Raw genomic sequence first — 20,588 nt, 5'->3', positions numbered from 1 at the left:
GTAAAGGTAGTAGCATATGTGTGCAAAAGTTATGAGCCAAAAGAAAGCTAAGGTGGCAGGAGTGTAGGAGACAGGGAGAAACAGTAGTAAACGATGAAGTCAGAAATATAGGCAGGCGTCAAGGCCAGGGGCAGTGGCTCAGGCCTGTAATCCCAGCACTTTGGGAGGCCTAGATGGGAGTATCTCTTGAGCCCAAGAGTTTGTAGACCAGGCTCGGCAACATAGTGTGACCCCATCTCTACAAAAAAATGGAAAAATTAGCCAGGCATGGTTGTGCATACCTGTAGTACCAGCTCTATCTGGGGCTGAGGTGGGTGGATTGCTTGAACCCAGGAAGGAGATTGAGGCTCCATTGAGTCATGATCATGCCACTGCCCTCCAGCTTGTGAGACAGAGGCCAGACTGTCTCCCAGAGGAAAAAAAAAAAAGACCAGGCATGGTGGCTCACACCTGTAATCCCAGCACTTTGGGAGGCTGAGGCAGGTGGATCACCTAGGTCAGGAGTTTGAGAACAGCCTGGTCAACATGGTGAAACCCCATCTCTACTAAAAATACAGAAATTAGCTGGGCATGGTGGCGGGCACCTGTAATCCCAGCTACTCGAGAGACTGAGGCATGAGAATTGCTTGAACCCGGGAGGCAGAGGTAGTGAGCTCAAGTGGCACCACTACACTCCAGCCTGGGCGACAAGAGTGAAACTCCATCTCAAAAAAAACAAAAAAACAAAAAAAAACACAAGGGTCAGGTGGCTTTTAGGATCTCAGAGGTAACATTAAAGATTTTGGATTATGGGCCGGGCACGGTGGCTCACACCTGTAATCCCAGCACTTTGGGAGGCTGCGGTGGGCGGATCACAAGGTCAGGAGATCAAAACTATCCTGGCTAACATGGTGAAACCCCGTCTCTACTAAAAATACAAAAAATGAGCTGGGCATGGTGGCAGGCGCCTATAGTCCTAGCTACTCGGGAGGCTGAGGCAGGAGAATGGCGTGAACCCAGGAGGCGGAGCTTGCAGTGAGCCGAGATCGTGCCACCGCACTCCAACCTGGGTGACAGAGCGAGACTCCATCTCAAAAAAAAAAAAGATTTGGATTATGTTCTGCATTGGGGGTGCCATTTAAATAAAGGTTTTAAACAAGAGAATGGCATGATATGAGTTACTTTTTTACAAGATTATTCTGGTTACTGTGTGGACAGTAATTTTGAGGGAGACAAGAGTGGTAATGGAGAGACTAATTCTATCAAACCTTTACAGTAATCTAGGTGAAATATTTGAGATATAAATCCTATACCATATATATAAACATTGTATTATTTCAGATTTTTATATGGGTGCATATATAATGTAGATATACAATTTAGAAGCAAAAGTGGAATTTTATTACACTTTTCAGGAACTTGTTCACTTCATATAACATGGTCATTTTTCCTTGATAACAACCCCTTTTCATTTCTGAAGTTTTTTAAAGACTCTCTGAGAAAGTTCCAAACATGAATGAGATGCACAGGTTTCATTGGTATATGTGAGTGTGTGCATGCAATTATGTGCCTTCAGTTTTTCTTAGAAAATGGTGTTTTTTGGTTGGTTGGTTTTGAGACAGAGTCTCAGTGTCACCCAGGCTGGAGTGCAGTGCACAATATCAGCTCATTGCAACCTCCGCCTCCTGACTTTGAGCAATTCTTGTGCCTCAGCTTCCCAAGTAGCTGGGACACATAACCATGCCGGGGCTAATTTTTATATTTTTGGTATAGTCAAGGTTTCGCCATGTTGGCCAGGCTGATCTTGAATTTTACCTGTGATGTAATGCTTAGGAAAGCAATGTTAGCAGGTAGCTTTTAATACTGCTATGATATAATTTTTTTTTACCATTTAAAACTTTGATAAATCTGGAATTCATGTTTGTTACATTTTATCAGGTAGGCATCTTTGTTTACCCATTTTTATGCACTCTTTATTAAGTAATTTTTTTCTTTCCTCAGTGATCTTAAAATGCTTCTTTTGTCATACGTTGATTTTTATATACACTAAGGTCTGTTTTTGAACTTTGCATTTTATTCTGTTGGTTGGTCTAGCTTCATAACTGTATAATACTGTTTTAATTGTATTTTATTATCTGTTTTTATATCTGGTGGGAGGTAATTTGCCTACTTCTAGAAATAAGCTTGTTTTCCCTTTCTTTAAGGTACCAACAGCTAAAAGTAGTTGATATAGCCCTTTAATAGCTTCATTATGCTACGGGTACATAATATAAACACTGTAATGAACTAAAATAAGTTTTAAAAATCTTATATGAGAATCATTACCGGAATAAAAAGCATCAGTTTCCTCTCTTCTAAGCTCTGTTTCATAAGATGTGTGAATCTATGAGGGGAGTAACCTTTAAATCTATCATTTCTATAAAAATATATTAAATTGTCCATTTAATGCTTTTAAAAATTTCCTTTTATATTATCTTCAAGAGGCAATATAGGGTAAGTTGTTAAGAACATGGATGTAGGGACAGACTGCCTGGGTCAGATTCGTGCTTTGCCCATCCTAATTGTGTGATTTTGAGAAGGTTATTTAACTGTATATGACTCAGTTTCCTCATCTGTAAAAGGATAAAATGAATAATTTATGAAAAGCACTGAGAACAGTGCCTGACACATAAAAGATCTCTGTATGATTAGAAGTTATTTTTATTCTGGATTGGTATCCAAAAACCCCTTTAATTCATAAAATGTATTAATTTCAGGCCGGGCATGGTGGCAGACACCTATAATCCCAGCACATTGGGAGGCTGAGGCAGGCGGATCACCTGAGGTCAGGAGTTCAAGACCAGCCTGGCCAACAGGGTGAAACCCCATCTCTACTAAAAATACAAAAATAAGCTGGGCGTGGTGGCGGGCGCCTGTAATCCCAGCTACTCCAGAGGCTGAAGCAAGGGAATCACTTGAACCTGAGAGGTGGAGTTTGCAGTGAGTCAAGGTCACGCCACCATACTCTAGCCTGGGCAACAAGAGCAAAACTCTGCCTCAAAAAAAAAAAAAAAAAAAAAAATTACTTTGCATTTTTTAGATAAACTTGGTAAGGATGAGTTGAAACGAATTACCCTTTCCCAACAACTTAAATGTGAGTGCATTTTAACTAGAGAAACTCATGCCTGTAATCCCAGCACTTTGGAAGGCTGAGGCGGGCGGATCATGAGGTCGAGAAATCCAGACCATCCTGGCTAACATGGTGAAACCTTGTTGCCACTAAAAATACAAAAATTACCTGGGCTTGGTGGCCCGCGCCTGTAGTCCAGGCTATTTGGGAGGCTGAGGCAGGAGAATCACTTGAACCTGGGAGGTGGAAGTTACATTGAGCTGAGATCATGCCACTGCACTCCAGCCTGGCGACAGAGTGAGAGACTCTGTCCCAAAAAAAAAAAAAAGAAAAAATTTAAACGGCCAAATATAGACTCTCATTTAGTAGGATATACCAGTTTCAGTCATTAAAGGAATACAGTGAGTTGTAAGATAACATAAAATTTTGTTTTTAGGCAGAGTAGTTGTATAACTTGTTTTTGTTTATTCTTTTTTTGTTTTTTTTTTGAGACAGGGTTTTGCTCCGTCACCCAGGCTGGAGTGCAGTGGCACGATCTTGGCTCCTTGCAACCTCTGTCTTACGAGTTCAAGCGATTCTCTCCCAGCCTCCCGAGTAGCTGGGATTACAGGTGCCTGCCACCATGGGCCTGTTTAATTTTTGTATTTTTAGTAGAGACAGGATTTCTCCATGTTGGCCAGTCTGGTCTGGAACTGTTGACCTCAGCTGATCCACCCCCCTTGGCCTCCCAAAGTGCTGTGATTACAGGCGTGAGCCACCATGCCCAGCCTGTTTATTCTATTTTTAAAAAGAAATTCTAAGCCTTAAGTTTGATAATGAAGAGTCAGTCATTTTGGTAAGAAGCTAAGATTGTTGTCTTAGTGTTTTTGGAGTGTGTGTTTGTATTTATTTTGATAACTGTTCTGTCGCAAATCAGAAATTTATCACCTTAAGCCCATGTTATAAGAATGTGGTCGTAAGTTCTCAGCTTTATTTTCCCTGAGTTATTCTGTTTTGGTTGTCAAGTAAATAAGACAGCAGTTAATAGGAGTGAATTTTACAGCATGCATTCCCAGAAGCTCTTACTTTTCTATAGCAGAAAACAGAGTCCTCTATAAGGATAGCAAATATAGGCTGAACGCAGTGGCTCACACCTGTAACCCCAGCACTCAGAGAGGCTGAGGCAGGAAGATCACTTGAGCCCAGGAGTTTGAGACCGCAGTGCTGCATTGAGCTATAATTGTGCCACTGTACTGCAGCCTGGGTGACAGAGTAAGCTTAACCATTAAAAAATAAATAAATTAAATTAATAAATAAAAATAACAAATCTTTCCTGATGAAGGTTTTAATGTCAACATAAATGTCTAACTATTACATGAAGATAACATTTCCTCCTTTCCTTCCTGAGCATGTGGTGGCCCCTGTCCCCTCTCCTGTCCAGCAGTTACAGATTTTTTTGAAGCAGTCATTATGGATTTGGGTTAATATATTTACCTAATTTGACCTGACCTCCATTGTGACTAGTGATTTATGCCCAGGAGTGTGCTGAGGTTTTATTATGTTTTCCATGCACCAAGTAAACTAGCCCATTTGGAGAGTGACCTTGTCTTCTTTATGAAACCCATGTTCTCATCAACTGAGCTGTTAAGTGCCTGTAATATAGAGTCAAATAAATCCTGCTTTCTAAGGCACTGTATTATTTATATAGCATATGTAAATTCAGAAGCATTTGGTCTTGAGGTCAGGAGTTCAAGACCAGCCTGGCCAACATAGTGAAACCCCTTCTCTACTAAAAATACAAAAAAAAATTAGGCATGGTGATGCATGTCTGTAATCTTAGCTACTAGGGATACTGAGGTGGGAGGATTGCTTGAACCCGGGAGGCAGAGGTTGCAGTGAGCCGAGATCGCACCACTACACACTCCTGGGTATTGTATCGCCTGGGCAACAGAGCAAGACTGCGTCTCAAAAAGCATTTGGTGACATTGAGGCGGGGTTGCAGGGAGGGACAATAGTATTTGTCATTCTGTTTATTTATTTATAATCTTTTTGAGACAGGGTCTCACTCTCACCCAGGCTGTATTGTAGAGAGAGGGTGTCACTATGTTGCCCAGGCTGGTCTCCAGCTCCTGGGCTCAAGCAATCCCCTTGCCTCAGCCTCCCAAATAGCTGAGACTACAGGTGCATGCCACCACACCTAGCGAATTTATTTATATTTTATAAATAGGGTCTTGCTATGTTGCCCAGGCCTGTCTCAAACTCCGGCCTCAAGCAATACTCCCTCCTTCGCCTCCTTAGTAGCTGGAATGACAGGATCAAACCACAGCACCCAGCCTTAAAATGTTATTTTAAATTGTAGTTCTAAAAAGTCAGAATGTATAAACAATTATGACATGATTAGAAATCCTGCCATCCTGTATTACTATTGACATCCCTCTACTATTGGTGTGTTTTTGATGTGTTATACCCAGGACTGAACTGAGATTTTTGAGGTGGCCATATTGACCAGCTCTGTTTTCTGGACATTATCTTTGCTATTATTTTGATAATTTTACATTGACTCTCCAGTTTTGTTTAAGTAAAAAAGTTAACAGTTAACATGATTTTTATCTGTATTTAATAAATACATAATTATGCAGCACTTTGTAGTACTTGCCATGTTCCAGGTACTGCTCTAGGTGGTTTACAAATACCAAGTTGTAACGATTATATACAACTATTAAAATATTTTTATATGAATTGTAGAAATTTGTTAGTATTACATTTCTCTTAACATAAGCATCTTTCCTGAAATTAATCAAATTACATTTATCAAATATGATTAAAGTAAAAACAAGAATTAAATTGCAAAATTTTTAAGTCATAATTACTTGTTTTTTATTTCAGCTTTACCAACAGGGACGCTTATGTCAACTGGGCAGTGAATTTTGTGAATTGGAAGTTTTTGCTAAAGTACTGAGAGCTTTGGATAAAAGGTAAATTCTTTTTTTAAAAATTGTAAAATATACGTAACATAAAATTTACCATTTTAACCGAATTCAGTGGCATTAAGTATATTCACATTGTGGGCTGGGTGCTGTGGCTTACGCCTGTAATCCTAGCACTTTGGGAGGCTGAGGTGGGCATATCACGAGGTCAGATCGAGACCATTCTGGCTAACATGATGAAACCCTGTCTTTACTAAAAATACAAAAAATTAGCCAAGCGTGGTGGTGGGTGCCTTAGTCCCAACTACTTGGGAGGCTGAGGCGGGAGAATGGCGTGAACCTGGGAGGCGGAGCTTGCAGTGAGCCAAGATCGCACCACTGCACTCCAGCCTGGGCGACAGAGCAAGACTCCGTCTCAAAAAAAAAAAAAGTATATTCACATTGTGCAACCATCAACACCATTCATTTCCAGAACTTTTTCATTACCCTAAACAAAAACTCCTTACCCACTAAATAGTAACTCCCCATTCTCTCTTTCCCTTATCCTGTGTAGCCACCATTGTACTTTAGATGAGTTTCACTTCTCTGATTTCCCATATAAGTGGAATCCTTATAATGTTTATCCTTTTGTGTGTATTGTATTTCATTTAGCATAATGTTTTTAAGGTTCATCTATGTTGTAGCACAAGTCAGAATTTCATTTCTTTTTATGGATAGATTATATTCCATTGTGTGCATATACCACATTTTGTTTATCTATTCATCTGTCAATGGATATTTGGGTTCTTTCTACCTTTTGGCTAGTGTGAATAATACTGCTGTGAACATGAGTTTAGAAGTATCTCTTCAAGCCCCTGCCTTCAGTTATTTTGGTTATATACTCAGAAGTTGAGTTGCTGGATTATATGGTAATTCTACTTTTATTTGTTTATTTTTTAAGAGACTTAGTTTCACTATGTTGTACAGGCTGCCCTCGAACTCCTGGGCTTAAGGGATCCTCGTTTTTCAGCCTCCCTGCTAGCTGGGAGTGAAGGTGCTATGCCACTGCACCCAAATCTTATTTCCAATTTTTTTGAGTAACTGTCTTACTGTTTTCCATACTTTTTTGATTTTGATATGGGGTCTTGCTCTGTTGCCAGGATGGAGTTCAGTGGCATGTTCGTAGCTCACTGCAAACTCAAACTCTCCTTGGCTCAAAGCCATCCTTCCACCTCAGCCTCCTGAGTAGCTGGGACTATAGGCGCATGCTACCACACCCAACTAATTTTTTTTATTTTGCCTAGAGACGAGGTCTCACTATGTTGCCCAGGCTGGTCTCGAACTCCTGGGCTCAGGTGATCCTCTTGCCTCAGTCTTCCAAAGTGCTGGGACATAAATTCAGTCTTCCAAAGTGCTGGGACATAAATTCATTTTTAAGTTACTTGTTTTTTAAAATTCCATTATACCTCATTTTAATGCATGAAGTTACATTTATTTTTGACTAATTTCTTATGTGATTTAGAAATTATTTCATAAATATGATTATATGAGAAAATTTAGAGTGGATAAAATAATTTTGCCTCGTAAGTATAGTACCAATATAAATCTATAAAATTGTTTCATTGAGAAATTGTCTTAGTTTTTCCATATACCTGGTATTATTTCACTATGAATTGTGTTTATTTGCAGTTGTTACCAGAACCCCTGTCTTGTCTTTTTCCAGTCACTACTTCCCCTCCCCTAGGGTAACCACTAGATTCATTTTATGTATTTTAGAACGTATTAAATAAAATGATACAGTTTGTGCCTTTTGTGTCTGGCTTTTTTTTCCCCCAGTATTGTCTTATGAGAATCACCTATGTTATGTGCAATTACAGTGTGTTCATTCTTGTTGCTGTATATATATATGGTGTTTTATTCTATGAATATAGTATTATTATTCATTCTATTATTGATGGACATTTGGGCTGTTTCCAGTTTTTAGCTATTATAACTCTTGCTGCTCTGAACATTCTTGTAAATGTTTTTTGGTGAACATATGTATGCATATCTATTAGATGTATACCTAGAAGTAGAATTTGAAATCAGTTTAAGACAACTCAAGGAGTCTTTGCCAGCATCATAGAGAATATAGTAAAAATATTGTGGCAGTAATTGTGCAACCCAAACAGAAGCTTGGTGACAAAGAGAAGATAATTTGTTCTGCCTCCTTCTATCCCCTTTGGAAAGTTAACACTTCGGTAGTTTAGCTTTTTGAGTTCAAGAAAGGGAGACTGAATTCATTTTCCCTTTTCCCGTTGTAAGTATCATCATGTAGTAGTAGTAGCTACAGATCTGGCTTTTCATTGTACTTGCTGTTCTTTTTTTTTTTTTTGGAGCCAGGGTCTCACTTCCATCATCCAGCCTGGAGTGCAGTGGCAAGATCATGGCTCACTGTAGCCTCGACTTCCGGGGCTCAGGTGACACTCCCAAGTAGCTGGGAATACAGGCATGCGCCACCACACCTGGCTAATTTTTTGTATTTTTAGTAGAGACGGGGTTTCGCCATGTTGCCCACGCTGGTCTCAAACTCCTGAGCTCAAGCCATCTGCCTGCCTTTGCCTCCCAAAGTGCTGGGGTTACAAGTGTGAGCCACCATGCCTGGTCTGCTTGCTGTTCTCTTTAGTGTTCTTCCCTAAGTTTAACTGCCGTTTTATTTCCTAATCCACATTTCTAGGAAAATAAGAATATAGTTTCACAAAATACTGCTGATCTCTAATAAGAATCTTACCAAGTCGTTAGCATTTATTCAACAAATTAAATAAATACTTGCTGAATGCCTAATATGTTCCAGGTACTGTTTTATTTTATTTTTATATTTTATTTTTAAGTTTTTGGGGGTACATAATACATACATATTAGGTTCATATATTTATGGGTTACTTAAGATACTTTGATACAAGCATGCAATGTGTAATAATCACATCAAAATAAATGAGGTGTTCGTCACCTCAAGCATTTATCCTTTGTGTTACAGACAATCCAGTTATATTCTTTCAGTTATTAAAATGTAGAACTAAATTATTTTTTACTATAATCCTGTTGTGTTAGCAAATACTAGATTTTATTCATTCCTTCTATTTTATTGTACTCATTAACCATCTTCATTTGCCCGCCTCTCCCAGTTACCCTTCCCAGCCTCTGGTAACCATCCTTCTCCTCTCTATATCCATGAATGCAATTATTTTAATTTTTAGCTCCCACAAATAAGTGACTACATGCAAAGTTGTTCTTTCCTTGGCTGGCTTCTTTTACTTACCATACAGTTCCATCCATGTTGTTGCAAATGACAGGATCTCATTCTTTTTTATGGCCGAATAGTACACCACTGTGTATATATAGCACATTTTCCAGATACTGTTTTAGATGCTGGGGCCATAGCAGTGAGTAGGATCCACAAGGTCCATTCTCATGGAGTTTGTATTTTAGAGAGGGATGATAAGATAATAAACAAGTAAGTCGGCTGGGCGTGGTGGCTCACGCCTGTAATCCCAGCACTTCCGGAGGCCAAGATGGGTGGATCACCTGAGGTCAGGAATTCAAGACCAGCCTGGCCAACATGGTGAAATCTCGTCTCTACTAAAAATACAAAAATTAGCTGGGCGTGGTGACTCACACCTGTAATCCCAGCTACTCGGGAGGCTGAGGTAGGAGAATCGCTTGAACCCGGGAGGCGGAAGTTGCAGTGAGCCAACATCACGCCACTGCACTCCAGCCTGGGTGACAGAGTGAGGCTGTGTCTCAAAAAAAATAAGTAAGTAAACAGCATGATTTCAGTGTTCAAGGGTAACTTTGAAATGTGGCCTGTGTACTAAGATTATAGAGAAACTTCTTGATTAGTTGATTAAATTTAGTCTGTAAAAAATATCTAATAAATAAGAACTTCTCATTTTGGTAAAAGAAGACTAGAAAAACTTTTAAAAACATTCCTTACTCTAAAGAAAGGATAGCTTTTGGGGATTTGAATCTCTCTAGGTAGTTTTAAACGTGGCTGTTGTAAAGATTTAGTGGAATACCTCTTTTTCATCTCTTAGGTTATCTTTCACCAAGTCCAAATCCTTTGGTAAGTGTTTTATGTATTTGTGAAACTAAAAGCATGTAATTTGACCTTTTTTTCCTTTACCCAAAGCAGTTACTCTTACAATTTTGTTTAAAAGGTTTTTTTCTATTGAAATGTGATTCACACACCGTAAAATTCACCAGTTTAAATTCTACCATTCAACTATTCACAAGATTTTGTAACCATCACCACTGTCTAATTCTAGAAAATTTGGTCACCACAAAAAGAAGTCATTAACAGTCACTCCATTTCCTCTTGGCTGACCATTTCCTCAGTTAACAGTAACTGTTTCCTCAGTTTCTAGCTGACCATTAATCTACTTTCTGTCTCTATGGATTTGCTAGTCTAGATATTTTATGTAAGTTGATTCTTATATGGTCTTTTGTGACTGACACTTTCACTTAGCATAATGTTTTTAAGGTTCATTCATGTTTCCTTTTTTATGGCTGAATAATTTTCCATTGTAAGGATAATACTGCATTTTGCTTATCCAGTCATCTGTTCATGAACATTTGAGTTGTTTCCACCTTTTGGCTATTATGAATAATGCTGCTGTGAATGTGGTTGGACAGTATTTTTTGTGTGTATAGTCTCAATTCTCTTGAGTATATACCTAGGGTGTATAATATGGTAACCCTATGATTAACTTTTTGAGGAACCACTACACTTTTTCACAGCAGCCATATCATTTTATAATCCCACCGCCAATGTATGAGGGTTCCCGTTTTTTCACCTCATGACAACACTTCAAAAAAAATTATAGCAGGGTGCGGTGACGGGCATCCATAGTCCCAGCTACTCTGGAGGCTGAAGCAGGAGGATCTTAATTGAGACCAGTTCAAGGCTACAGTGAGCTATGATCATGCCACTTCTCTCCAGCCCAGATGACAGAGCAAGACCTTGTCTCTAAAACATACATACATACATACATACATACATACATACATACATACATATTTTTAAAAGTTCTATTGGGTGTAAAGGGGTATCTCATTATGATTTTGGTTTGCATTTCCCTAATCATTGATGATGTTGGGCTTCTTATTTCGTGTTATTGGCATTTGTATATCTTTTGTGGAGAAATATCTGTTCATATCAGCTGGGCGTGGTGGCTCATGCCTGTAATCCCAGCACTGTGGGAGGCCGAGGTGGGTGGATCACAAGGTCAAGAGATTGAGAGCATCCCAGCTAACATGGTGAAACCCCGTCTCTACTAAAAATACAAAAAAATTAGTTGGGCATGGTGGCACGTGCCTGTAGTCCCAGCTACACGGGAGGCTGAGGCAGGAGAATCGCTTGAACCAGGGAGGTGGAGGTTGCAATGAGCCAAGACCACGCCACTGCACTCCAGCCTGGATGACAGAGTGAGACTCCATCTCAAAAAAAAAAATCTTTTCTATCTTCATTGCCTTTTAAAAATTGGGTTATGTACCTTTTTATTGTGAATTATAATTTGGTTTTTAAAGCCGATTTTAAAAGTTAGCTTCATCCTTCCTTGTCATCAAGTTACACATTGTGTACTTTTCCTGAATGTTGTAGGATCACTCAGTTATCCACTGAGTAAAGAGATTAGTCTAAATTTTGAATTATGGCCTTGCAATTGATAAGGCAAAATGCTTTTTATCTTATTCCATTGTGGAAAATAATAGTGCTATTATTTAAAAGAGAAGCAGCACTTTCTAAAAGGAGAAAAATAAATTATCTCTATAAAATAATCTTTTCCTTTTCTTACAGACATTTGCTTCATCATTGTTTTCAGGCTTTGATGGATCATGGTGTTAAAGTTGCTTCAGTCTTGGCCTACTCATTCAGTAGGCGGTGCTCTTATATAGCAGAATCAGATGCTGCAGTAAAGGAAAAAGCCATTCAGGTTGGCTTTGTTTTAGGTAAGTAATGGTAGAACAGAAGTATTTTGTCCTGTGATGGACTCAGAATTAAATCTGCTAACAAAGAATTATTCCAGGACTTTCCCAAAGTCTACATAAGAAGGTTATGAGAAGAACATCAGAACCACTTAACCCTGTGCCAAAGCATTATACTATACATTTAAATAGTATCTTTCTAAATCCTCATGACATTCCAACGAAGTGATGGTATTAATAGCATTTTGCAAATGAGGAAACAGACTCAGAAAAGTTGAGTAACTGGCTCAAGTCACATAGTAGTAGAGCTAAGTTTAGATTCCTGTGTCTATGTGATTCCATAATACGTATTTTTCTACCACGTCATGCTGCCACCAGCCTCTTTGACCTGCTTACTGTAGGCTGTGGCAGGGAACTTCATCCTTTCGGAGCCTCAGTTTTCCCATCTCTAAAATGAGGGTTATTCTGTATTTCCTCATGAGGATGTTATGAGGATAGTGAAAACAAATGTAAAAGCAACATAGTGAGACCTTAAAATATGTGATAGGGCTGGGCATGGTGGCTCATGCCTGTAGTTCCTAGCACTTTGGGTTACTGAGGTGGGTGGATCACTGTCAGTAGTTCGAGACCAGCCTGGCCAGCATGGCGAAATCCTGTCTCTAATAAAAATACAAAAAATTAGCTGAGTGTTGTGACGCATGCCAGTAATCCCAGCTACTTGGCAGGATGAGAATTGCTTGAACTTGGGAGGTGGAGGTTGCATTGAGCCAAGATTGTGCCACTGCACTCCAGCCTGGGTGACAGGGAGACTCTGTCTCAGAAAAAAAAAAAAAAGAAAAAAAGCTGGGCATGGTGACTCTCACCTGCAATTCTAGCACTTTAGAAGGCTGAGGTGGCAGGATCACTTGAGCCCAGGAGTTCGAGACCAGCCTGGGCAACATAGCAAAACCTTGTCTTTAAAAGAAAAAATTAAAAATAAATGATAAATATAAAAGTAGTTAGAAAAATGTTTTGTGTGCTATACATGTAGAAAAATATTGTTTAATGTATGTATAAAATTTTACATGGTTTTCACAAATATGTTTAGATGTGTGTTTCAGGCAATTTCTTATTAAAGTTTTTGCTACCTTTTTTGTTTATTTTGTTTTATTATTTTATTTTGAGACAGGGTTTCACTGTGTCACCCAGGCTAGAGTGCAGTGGCACAATTATATTAGTCTGTTTTCATGCTGCCGTTAAAGACATACCCGAGACTGGGTAATTTATAAAGCAAAAGAGATTTAATGGACTCATAGTTCCACATGACTGGGGAGGCTTCACAATCATGGCGGAAGGTGGAAGGCATGTCTTATATGGTGGCGGACGAGAGAATGAGAGCCAAGAGAAAGGGGAAACCCCTTATAAAACCATCAGCTCTCATGAGACTTATTCACTAGCATGAAAACAGTATGGGGGAACCGGCCCTATGATTTAGTTATCTTTCACCAGGTCTCTCCCACAACACATGGGAATTACGGGAACTATAATTCAAAATGAGATTTGGGTGGGGACACAGCCAAATCATATCATTCCACCCCGGCCCCTCGCAAATCTCATGTCCTCACATTTCAACACCAATCATGCCTTCCCAATAGTCCTCCAAAGTTTTAACTCATCTCAGCATTAACTCAAAGGTCCACAGTCCAAAGTCTCATCTGAGACAAGGCAAGTCCCTTCTGCCTGTGAGCCTGTAAAATCAAAAGCAAGTTAGTTATTTCCTAGATACAGTGGGGGTACATGCATTGAATAAATACAACCATTCCAAATGGAAGAAATTGGCCAAAATGAAGGAGCTAAAGGCCCCATGCAAGTCTGGAATCCAGTGGAGCAGTCAAATCATAAAGCTCCAAAATGATCTTTTCTGACTCCATGTCTCACATCCAGGTCATGCTGATGCAAGAGGTGAGTTCCCATGGTCTTGGGCACCTCCGCCCCTGTGGCTTTGAAGGGTACAGCCTCCCTCCCAGCTGCTTTCACGGACTGGTATTAAGTGTCTGTGGTTTTTTCAGGCACACGGTGCAAGCTTTCGGTGGATCTACCATTCTGTGTTCTGGAGCACAGTGGCCCTCTTCTCATAGCTCCACTAGGCAGTGCCCCAGTGGGGACTCTGTGTAAGGGCTTGAACCCAATATTTCCCTTCCACACTGCCCTAGCAGAGGTTTTTCATGAGGGCCTCACCCTGCAGCAAACTTCTGCCTGGACATCCAGGCGTTTCCATACATTCTGAAGTCTAGGCAGAGGTTCCCAAACCTCAATTCTTGACTTCTGGGCACCCACAGGCTCAACACCATGTGGGAGTTGCTAAGGCTTGGGACTTGCCCCCTTGGAAGCTATGGTCTAAGCTGTACATTGGTCCCTTTTAGCTGTGAGTAGAGTAGCTGGGACATGGGGGTCCAAGTCCCTAGTCTGCACATAGCAGGGAGGCCCTGGGCTCAACTCACAAAACCATTTTTTCCTCCTAGGCCTCTGGGCCTGTGATGGGAGGGGCTGCCACAAAGTTCTCTGAAATGTCCTGGAGACATTTTCCCCATTGTCTTGGAGATTAATGTTTGGCTCCTTGTTACTCATGCAAATTTCTGCTGCCAGCTTGCAGTTCTTCTCACAAAATGAGTTTTTCTTTTCTATCGTATCCTGAGGCTGCAAATTTTCCAAACTTTTATGCTCTGTTTTCCTTTTAAAACTGAATGCTGACTGGGTGCGGTGGCTCACGCCTCTAATCCCAGCACTTTGGGAGGCCAAGATGGGTGGATTGCTTGATATCAGGAGTTTGAGACCAGCCTGGCCAACATGGTGAAACCCTATCTCTACTAAAAATACAAAAACTAGCCAGGCCTGTTGGCGGGTGCCTGTAATCCCAGCTACTCAGGAGGCTGAGGCAGGAGAATCACTTGAACCTGGAAGGCAGAGGTTGCAGTGAGTTGAAATCCCCACACTGCACTGCTGGGATCACCCCACTGCACTCCAGCTTGGGTGACAAAGCAAAACTTCATCTCAAAAAGATAAAAAATAAAAATAAATGAGACAATGCATTTAATAGCACTCCAGTCACTTCTTAAGTGCTTTGTTGCTTGGAAATTTCTTCTGCCAGATACCCTAAATCATCTCCCTCAAGTTAAAAGTTCCACACATCTCTGAGGCAGGGACAAAATGTCACCAGTCTCTTGGCTAAAACATAGCAAGAGTCACCTTTACTCCAGTTTCCAACAAGTTCCTCATCTCCATCTGAGACCACCTCAGCCTGGATTTCACTGTCCATATCATTATCAGCATTTTGATCAAAGCCCTTCAACAAGTCTCTAGGAAGTTCCAAACTTTTCCCACATTTTTCTGTCTTCTTCTGATCCAAACTGTTCCAAACTTTGCCTGTTACCCAGTTCCAAAGTTGCTTCCACATTTTCAGGTATCTTTATACCAGCTCCCCACTCTACTGGCACCAGTTTACTTTATTAGTTCATTTTCATGCTGCTTTTAAAGACATACCTGAGACTGGATAATTTATAAAGGAAAATGAGGTTTAATGGACTCATAGTTCCACGTGGCTGGGGAGGCCTCACAATCATGGTGGAAGGTAAAAGGCACATCTTACATGGTGGCAGGCAAAACAACGAGCCAAATGAAAGGGGAAACCCCTTATAAAACCATCAGATCTCGTGAGACTACCACAAGAACATATTAGGGAGACTGTCCCCATGATTCAATTATCTCCCACCAGGTCCCTCCCACAATGTGGGAATTATGGGAGCTACAGTTCAAGATGAGATTTGTGTGGGGACTCAGAGCCAAACCATATCAACAATCATAGCTCACTGTAACTTCAAACTTGGGCTCAAGCAGTCTTCCTGCTTCAGCTTCCCGAGTAGCTAGGACAACAGGCATGTGTCAACATATCCAGCTAATTTTTATTTTTGTTGAGACAAGATCTTGCTATGTTGCCCAGGCTGGTCTTGAACTCCTGGGCTCAAGCATTCCTCCCAAACTACTGGAATTATAGGCATGAGCCACTGCACTTGGCTCTTTTTTCTCTATTAAACAAACTTTTTTTGAAGTGACTGTAGATTCATAGGAAGTTGCAGAAGAGTACCCAGAGTTCTTTGAACCATTCCTCCAGCTTCCCCCAGTGGTCACATATTATATAACTGTAGGGCAATATCAAAACTAAGAAATTGACACTGGTGTTATAGCATTAACTAGACTACTGGCCTTACTTAGTTTTCACATGCACTCATTTGTGTGTATATGTGTCTGTGCAGTGGATTCCACCTAGAGTCGTACAACCGCCATCACTATCAAGATACAGTACTATGATCACCGCAAACTATTATTATTCGGGGGTTTTTGTTTTGTTTTGTTTTCTGAGATGGAGTCTTGCTCTATCGCCCAGGCTGGAGTGCAGTGGCATGATTTTTGCTCGCTGCAACCTCCGCCTCTTGTGTTCAAGCTATTCTCCTTCCTCAGCCTCCCAAGTAGCTGAGATTACAGGCATGCGCCACCACACCCAACTAATTTTTGTATTTTTAGTAGAAACAGGGTTTCACCATGTTGGCCAGGCTGGTCTCAAACTCCTGACCTCAAGTGGTCCACCCACCTCTGTCACCAAAAGTGCTGGGATTATAGGTGTGAGCCACTGCACCCAGCCCTACTTTTGTTTTTAACTTCTCTCATTACTGTGTGCATGTGCCATGTATGTGTTTTCTGTCTTAAAGTGTACACACATGCATATACATCCTTTCCAACAAATTTTAATAGTCATTTTCTTTAATCTTTTTTTTTTTTTTTTGGAGACATGGTCTCACTCTGTCGCCTAGACTGGAGTGCAGTGGCACGATCTCAGCTCACTGCAGCCTCCGCCTCCTGGGTTCAAGTGATTCTGCTGCGTCAGCCTCACAGGTAGCTGGGACTACAGGCATGCGCCACCACACCCAGCTGATTTTTGTGTTTTTAGTAGAGATGGTGTTTTATCATGTTGGCCAGGCTGGTCTCAAATTCCTAACCTCAGGTAATCTCTCCACCTCAGCTTCCCAAAGTGCTGGGATTACAGGCATGAGGCACCGTGCCTGGCCTGTTTAATCTTAGAATAATTCTTTGTAGTAATCAAAGACAGGTTGCTGAAGGGACTTCAGAACATATTTTCTTTTTAAAAGGACCCTCAGCATTTCTTTTTGTTTGTTTGTTTGAGACGGAGTCTCGTACTGTCGCCCAGGCTGGAGTACAATAGCGTGATCTCAGCTTACTGCAACCTCCGTCTCCTGGGTTCAAGCCATTCTCCTGCCTCAGCCTCCCGAGTAGCTGGGATTACAGGCACCTGCCACCATGCCCAGCTAATTTTTTGTATTTTTAGTAGTGATGAGGTTTCACTATGTTGGGCAGGCTGGTCTCAAACTCCTGACTTCATGATCCACCCACCCCAGTCTCCCAAAGTGCTGGGATTACAGGCATGAGCCACTGCAGCCGGCCAGCATTTTTTTTTAAATAGTCTTATGGAAATGTCAATAGCAACAAAGAATTGTCCAAAGAAATTCTCTGAAAACTTGTGATCTTGACTAATGTTAAGGATGATATCCCTTTAGTTCTATATGATCATGTAAAAATGTGTGTGTGAGAGAAATTTAGTATGAAAGAAAATGAAAGGAAGACTAGTGTTCATTGAGGTCCTCTGTCATCTCCACATCTACTAACGCCAGTCTGGCCATTATAATGACCCAACTAGATACCTTGGAGAGAGAAACAAGTCCTGGCAAACTCATAGTTATCAGTCTTAATCCTAAAATTACCCAAGAGAAAAAAGTCATACCAGAAGAGTTTTGCAGACATCACCACAAAAAGTTTTGGAACATTGTTCCCTCCCCAAAAAGAAAACAATACCCATTAGTAGTCACTCCCATTTCTCTCCAATACCAGGCAAACATCATCCACTTTCTGTCTCTATAGATTTGCCTGTTCTGGATATTTTATATAAGTGTACTCTTGAAATACATGGTCTTTGTGACTGGCTTGTTTTATTTACCATAATACTTTCAAAATCCATCCATGTTATACAGACAGAATTTAATATAAATAATATTTTTTGACCTCTGGCATCAGGGCATAGCTGAACAAAAGGCAGCAGAAACTTCTGCAGACTTAAAACATCCCTGTCTGACAGCTCTGAAGAGAGCAGTGGTTCTCCCAGCATGGAGTTTGAGCTCTTAGAACAGACAGACTGCCTCCTCAAGTGGGTCCCTGACCCCCGTGTAGCCTGTGAGACACCTCCTAGTAGGGACTGACTGACACCTCATACAGCAAGGTGCCCCTCTGAGACGAAGCTTCCAGAGGAAGGATCAGGCAGCAATATTTGCTGTTCTGCAATATTTGCTGTTCTGCAGCTTCCACTGGTGATACCCAGGCAAATAGGGTCTAGAGTGGACCTCCAGCAAACTCCCAACAGACTGCAGCTGAGGGACCTGACTGTTATAAGGAAAACTAACAAACAGAAAGGAATAGCATCAACATAAACAAAAAGGACATCCACACCAAAACCCCACCTGTAGATCACCATCATCAAAGACCAAAGGTAGATAAAACCACAAAGATGGGGAGAAACCAGAGCAGGAAAGCTGAAAATTCTAAAAACCAGAGCGCCTCTTCTCCAAAGGATCGCAGCTCCTTGCCAGCAATGGAACAAAGCCAGATGGAGAATGACTTTGACAAGTTGACAGAAGTAGGCTTCAGAAGGTTGGTAATAACAGACTTCTCCGAGCTAAAGGAGGATGTTCGAACCCATCGCAAGGAAGCTAAAAACCTTGAAAAAAGATCAGACGAATGGCTAACTAGAATAAACAGTGTAGAGGAGACCTTAAATGACCTGATGGAGCTGAAAACTGTGGCGCAACAACTTCGTGACACATGCACATGCTTCAGTAGCCGATTTGATCTGGTGAAGACAGGGTATCAGTGATTGAAGATCAAATTAATGAAGTGAGAAGAGAAGTTTAGAGAAAAAAGAGTAAAAAGAAATGAACAAAGCCTCCAAGAAATACAGGACTATGTGAAAATACCAAATCTACATTTGATTGGTGTACCTGAAAGTGACGGGGAGAATGGAACCAAGCTGGAAAACACTCTTCAGGATATTATCCAGGAGAGCTTCCCCAACCTAGCAAGGCAGGCCAACATTCAAATTCAGGAAATACAGAGAACACCACAAAGATGATTCCTTGAGAAGAGCAACCCCAAGACACACAATTGTCAGATTCACCAAGATCGAAATGAAGGAAAAAATGTTAAGGGCAGCCAGAAAGAAAGGTCGGGTTACCCACAAAGGGAAGCCCATCAGACTGACAGTGGGTCTTTAGGCAAAAGCCCTACAAGCCAGAAGAGAGTGGGGGCCAATATTCAACATTCTTAAAGAAAAGAATTTTCAACCCAGAATTTCATATCCAGCCAAACTAAGCTTCATAAGTGAAGGAGAAATAAAATCCTTTACAGACAAGCAAATGCTGAGAGATTTTGTCACCACCAGGCCTGCCTTACAAGAGCTCCTGAAGGAAGCACTAAAGATGGAAAGGAACAACCAGTACCAGCCACTGCAAAAACATGCCAAATTGTAGACCATTGATGCTAGGAAGAAACTGCATCAACTAATGGGCAAAATAACCAGCTAACATCATAATGATAGGATCAAATTCACACATAACAATATTAACCTTAAATGTAAATGGGCTAAATGCCCCCATTAAAAGACACAGACTGGCAAACTGAATAAAGACGCAAAACCCATCAGTGTGCTGTATTCAGGAGACCCATCTCACATGCAGAGACACACATAGGCTCAAAATAAAGGGATGGAGAAAGATCTACTAAGCAAGTGGAAAGCAAAAAAAAGGGGTTGCAATCCTAGTCTCTGATAAAACAGACTTTAAACCAACAAAGATCAAAAGAGACAAGGCCATTACATAATGGTAAAGGGATCAATTCAACAAGAAGAGCTAACTATCCTAAATATACATGCACCCAATACAGGAGCACTCAGATTCATAAGGCAAGTCCTTAGAGACCTACAAAGAGACTTAGACTCCCACACAATAATAATGGGAGACTTTAACACCCCACTGTCAATGTTAGACAGATCAACAAGACAGAAGGTTAACAAGGATATCCAGGATTTGAACTCAGCCCTGCACCAAGCACACCTAATAGACATCTACAGAACTCTCCACCCCAAATCAACAGAATATATTCTTCTCAGCACCGCATTGTACTTATTCCAAAATTGACCACATAGTTGGAAGTAAAGCACTCCTTGGCAAATGTACAAGAACAGACATCACAACAAACTGTCTCTCAGACCACAGTGCAGTCAAATTAGAACTCAGGATTAAGAAACTCACTCAAAACCACAGAACTACATGGAAACTGAACAGCCTGCTCCTGAATGACTACTGGGTACATAACGAAATGAAGGCAGAAATAAAGATGTTCTTCGAAACCAAGGAGAACAAAGACACAATGAACCAGAATCTCTGGGACACATTTAAAGCAGTGTGTAGAGGGAAATTTATAGCACTAATAGCCCACAAGAGAAAACAGGAAAGATCTAAAATTGACACTCTAACATCACAATTAAAAGAACTAGAGAA

The 20,588-nt window shown here is 40.7% G+C and overlaps 1 protein-coding gene across 2 annotated transcripts in view; it reads left to right on the top strand.

Moving 5' to 3' along the window:
- The window catches only part of APPBP2 (amyloid beta precursor protein binding protein 2), a 79,536-nt gene that overhangs the window by 18,019 nt on the left and 40,929 nt on the right, over positions 1 to 20,588 (top strand). Inside the window, exons 2-3 of one of the 2 annotated variants that reach the window (XM_032162876.2) lie at positions 5,954 to 6,042; positions 11,807 to 11,958. In XM_032162876.2, the coding sequence (XP_032018767.1) occupies positions 5,954 to 6,042; positions 11,807 to 11,958 (241 nt within the window). Of the gene's footprint in view, positions 1 to 5,953; positions 6,043 to 10,057; positions 10,076 to 11,806; positions 11,959 to 20,588 lie in introns of those variants that run through there. The other variant, XM_058445198.1, reaches the window with a different exon arrangement.

The sequence above is a fragment of the Hylobates moloch genome, unplaced genomic scaffold, assembly GCF_009828535.3.
Source record: "Hylobates moloch isolate HMO894 unplaced genomic scaffold, HMol_V3 SCAFFOLD_10, whole genome shotgun sequence".
Classification (NCBI taxonomy): Eukaryota; Metazoa; Chordata; class Mammalia; order Primates; family Hylobatidae; genus Hylobates; species Hylobates moloch.
This window is presented reverse-complemented; position numbering and strand designations above follow the sequence as displayed.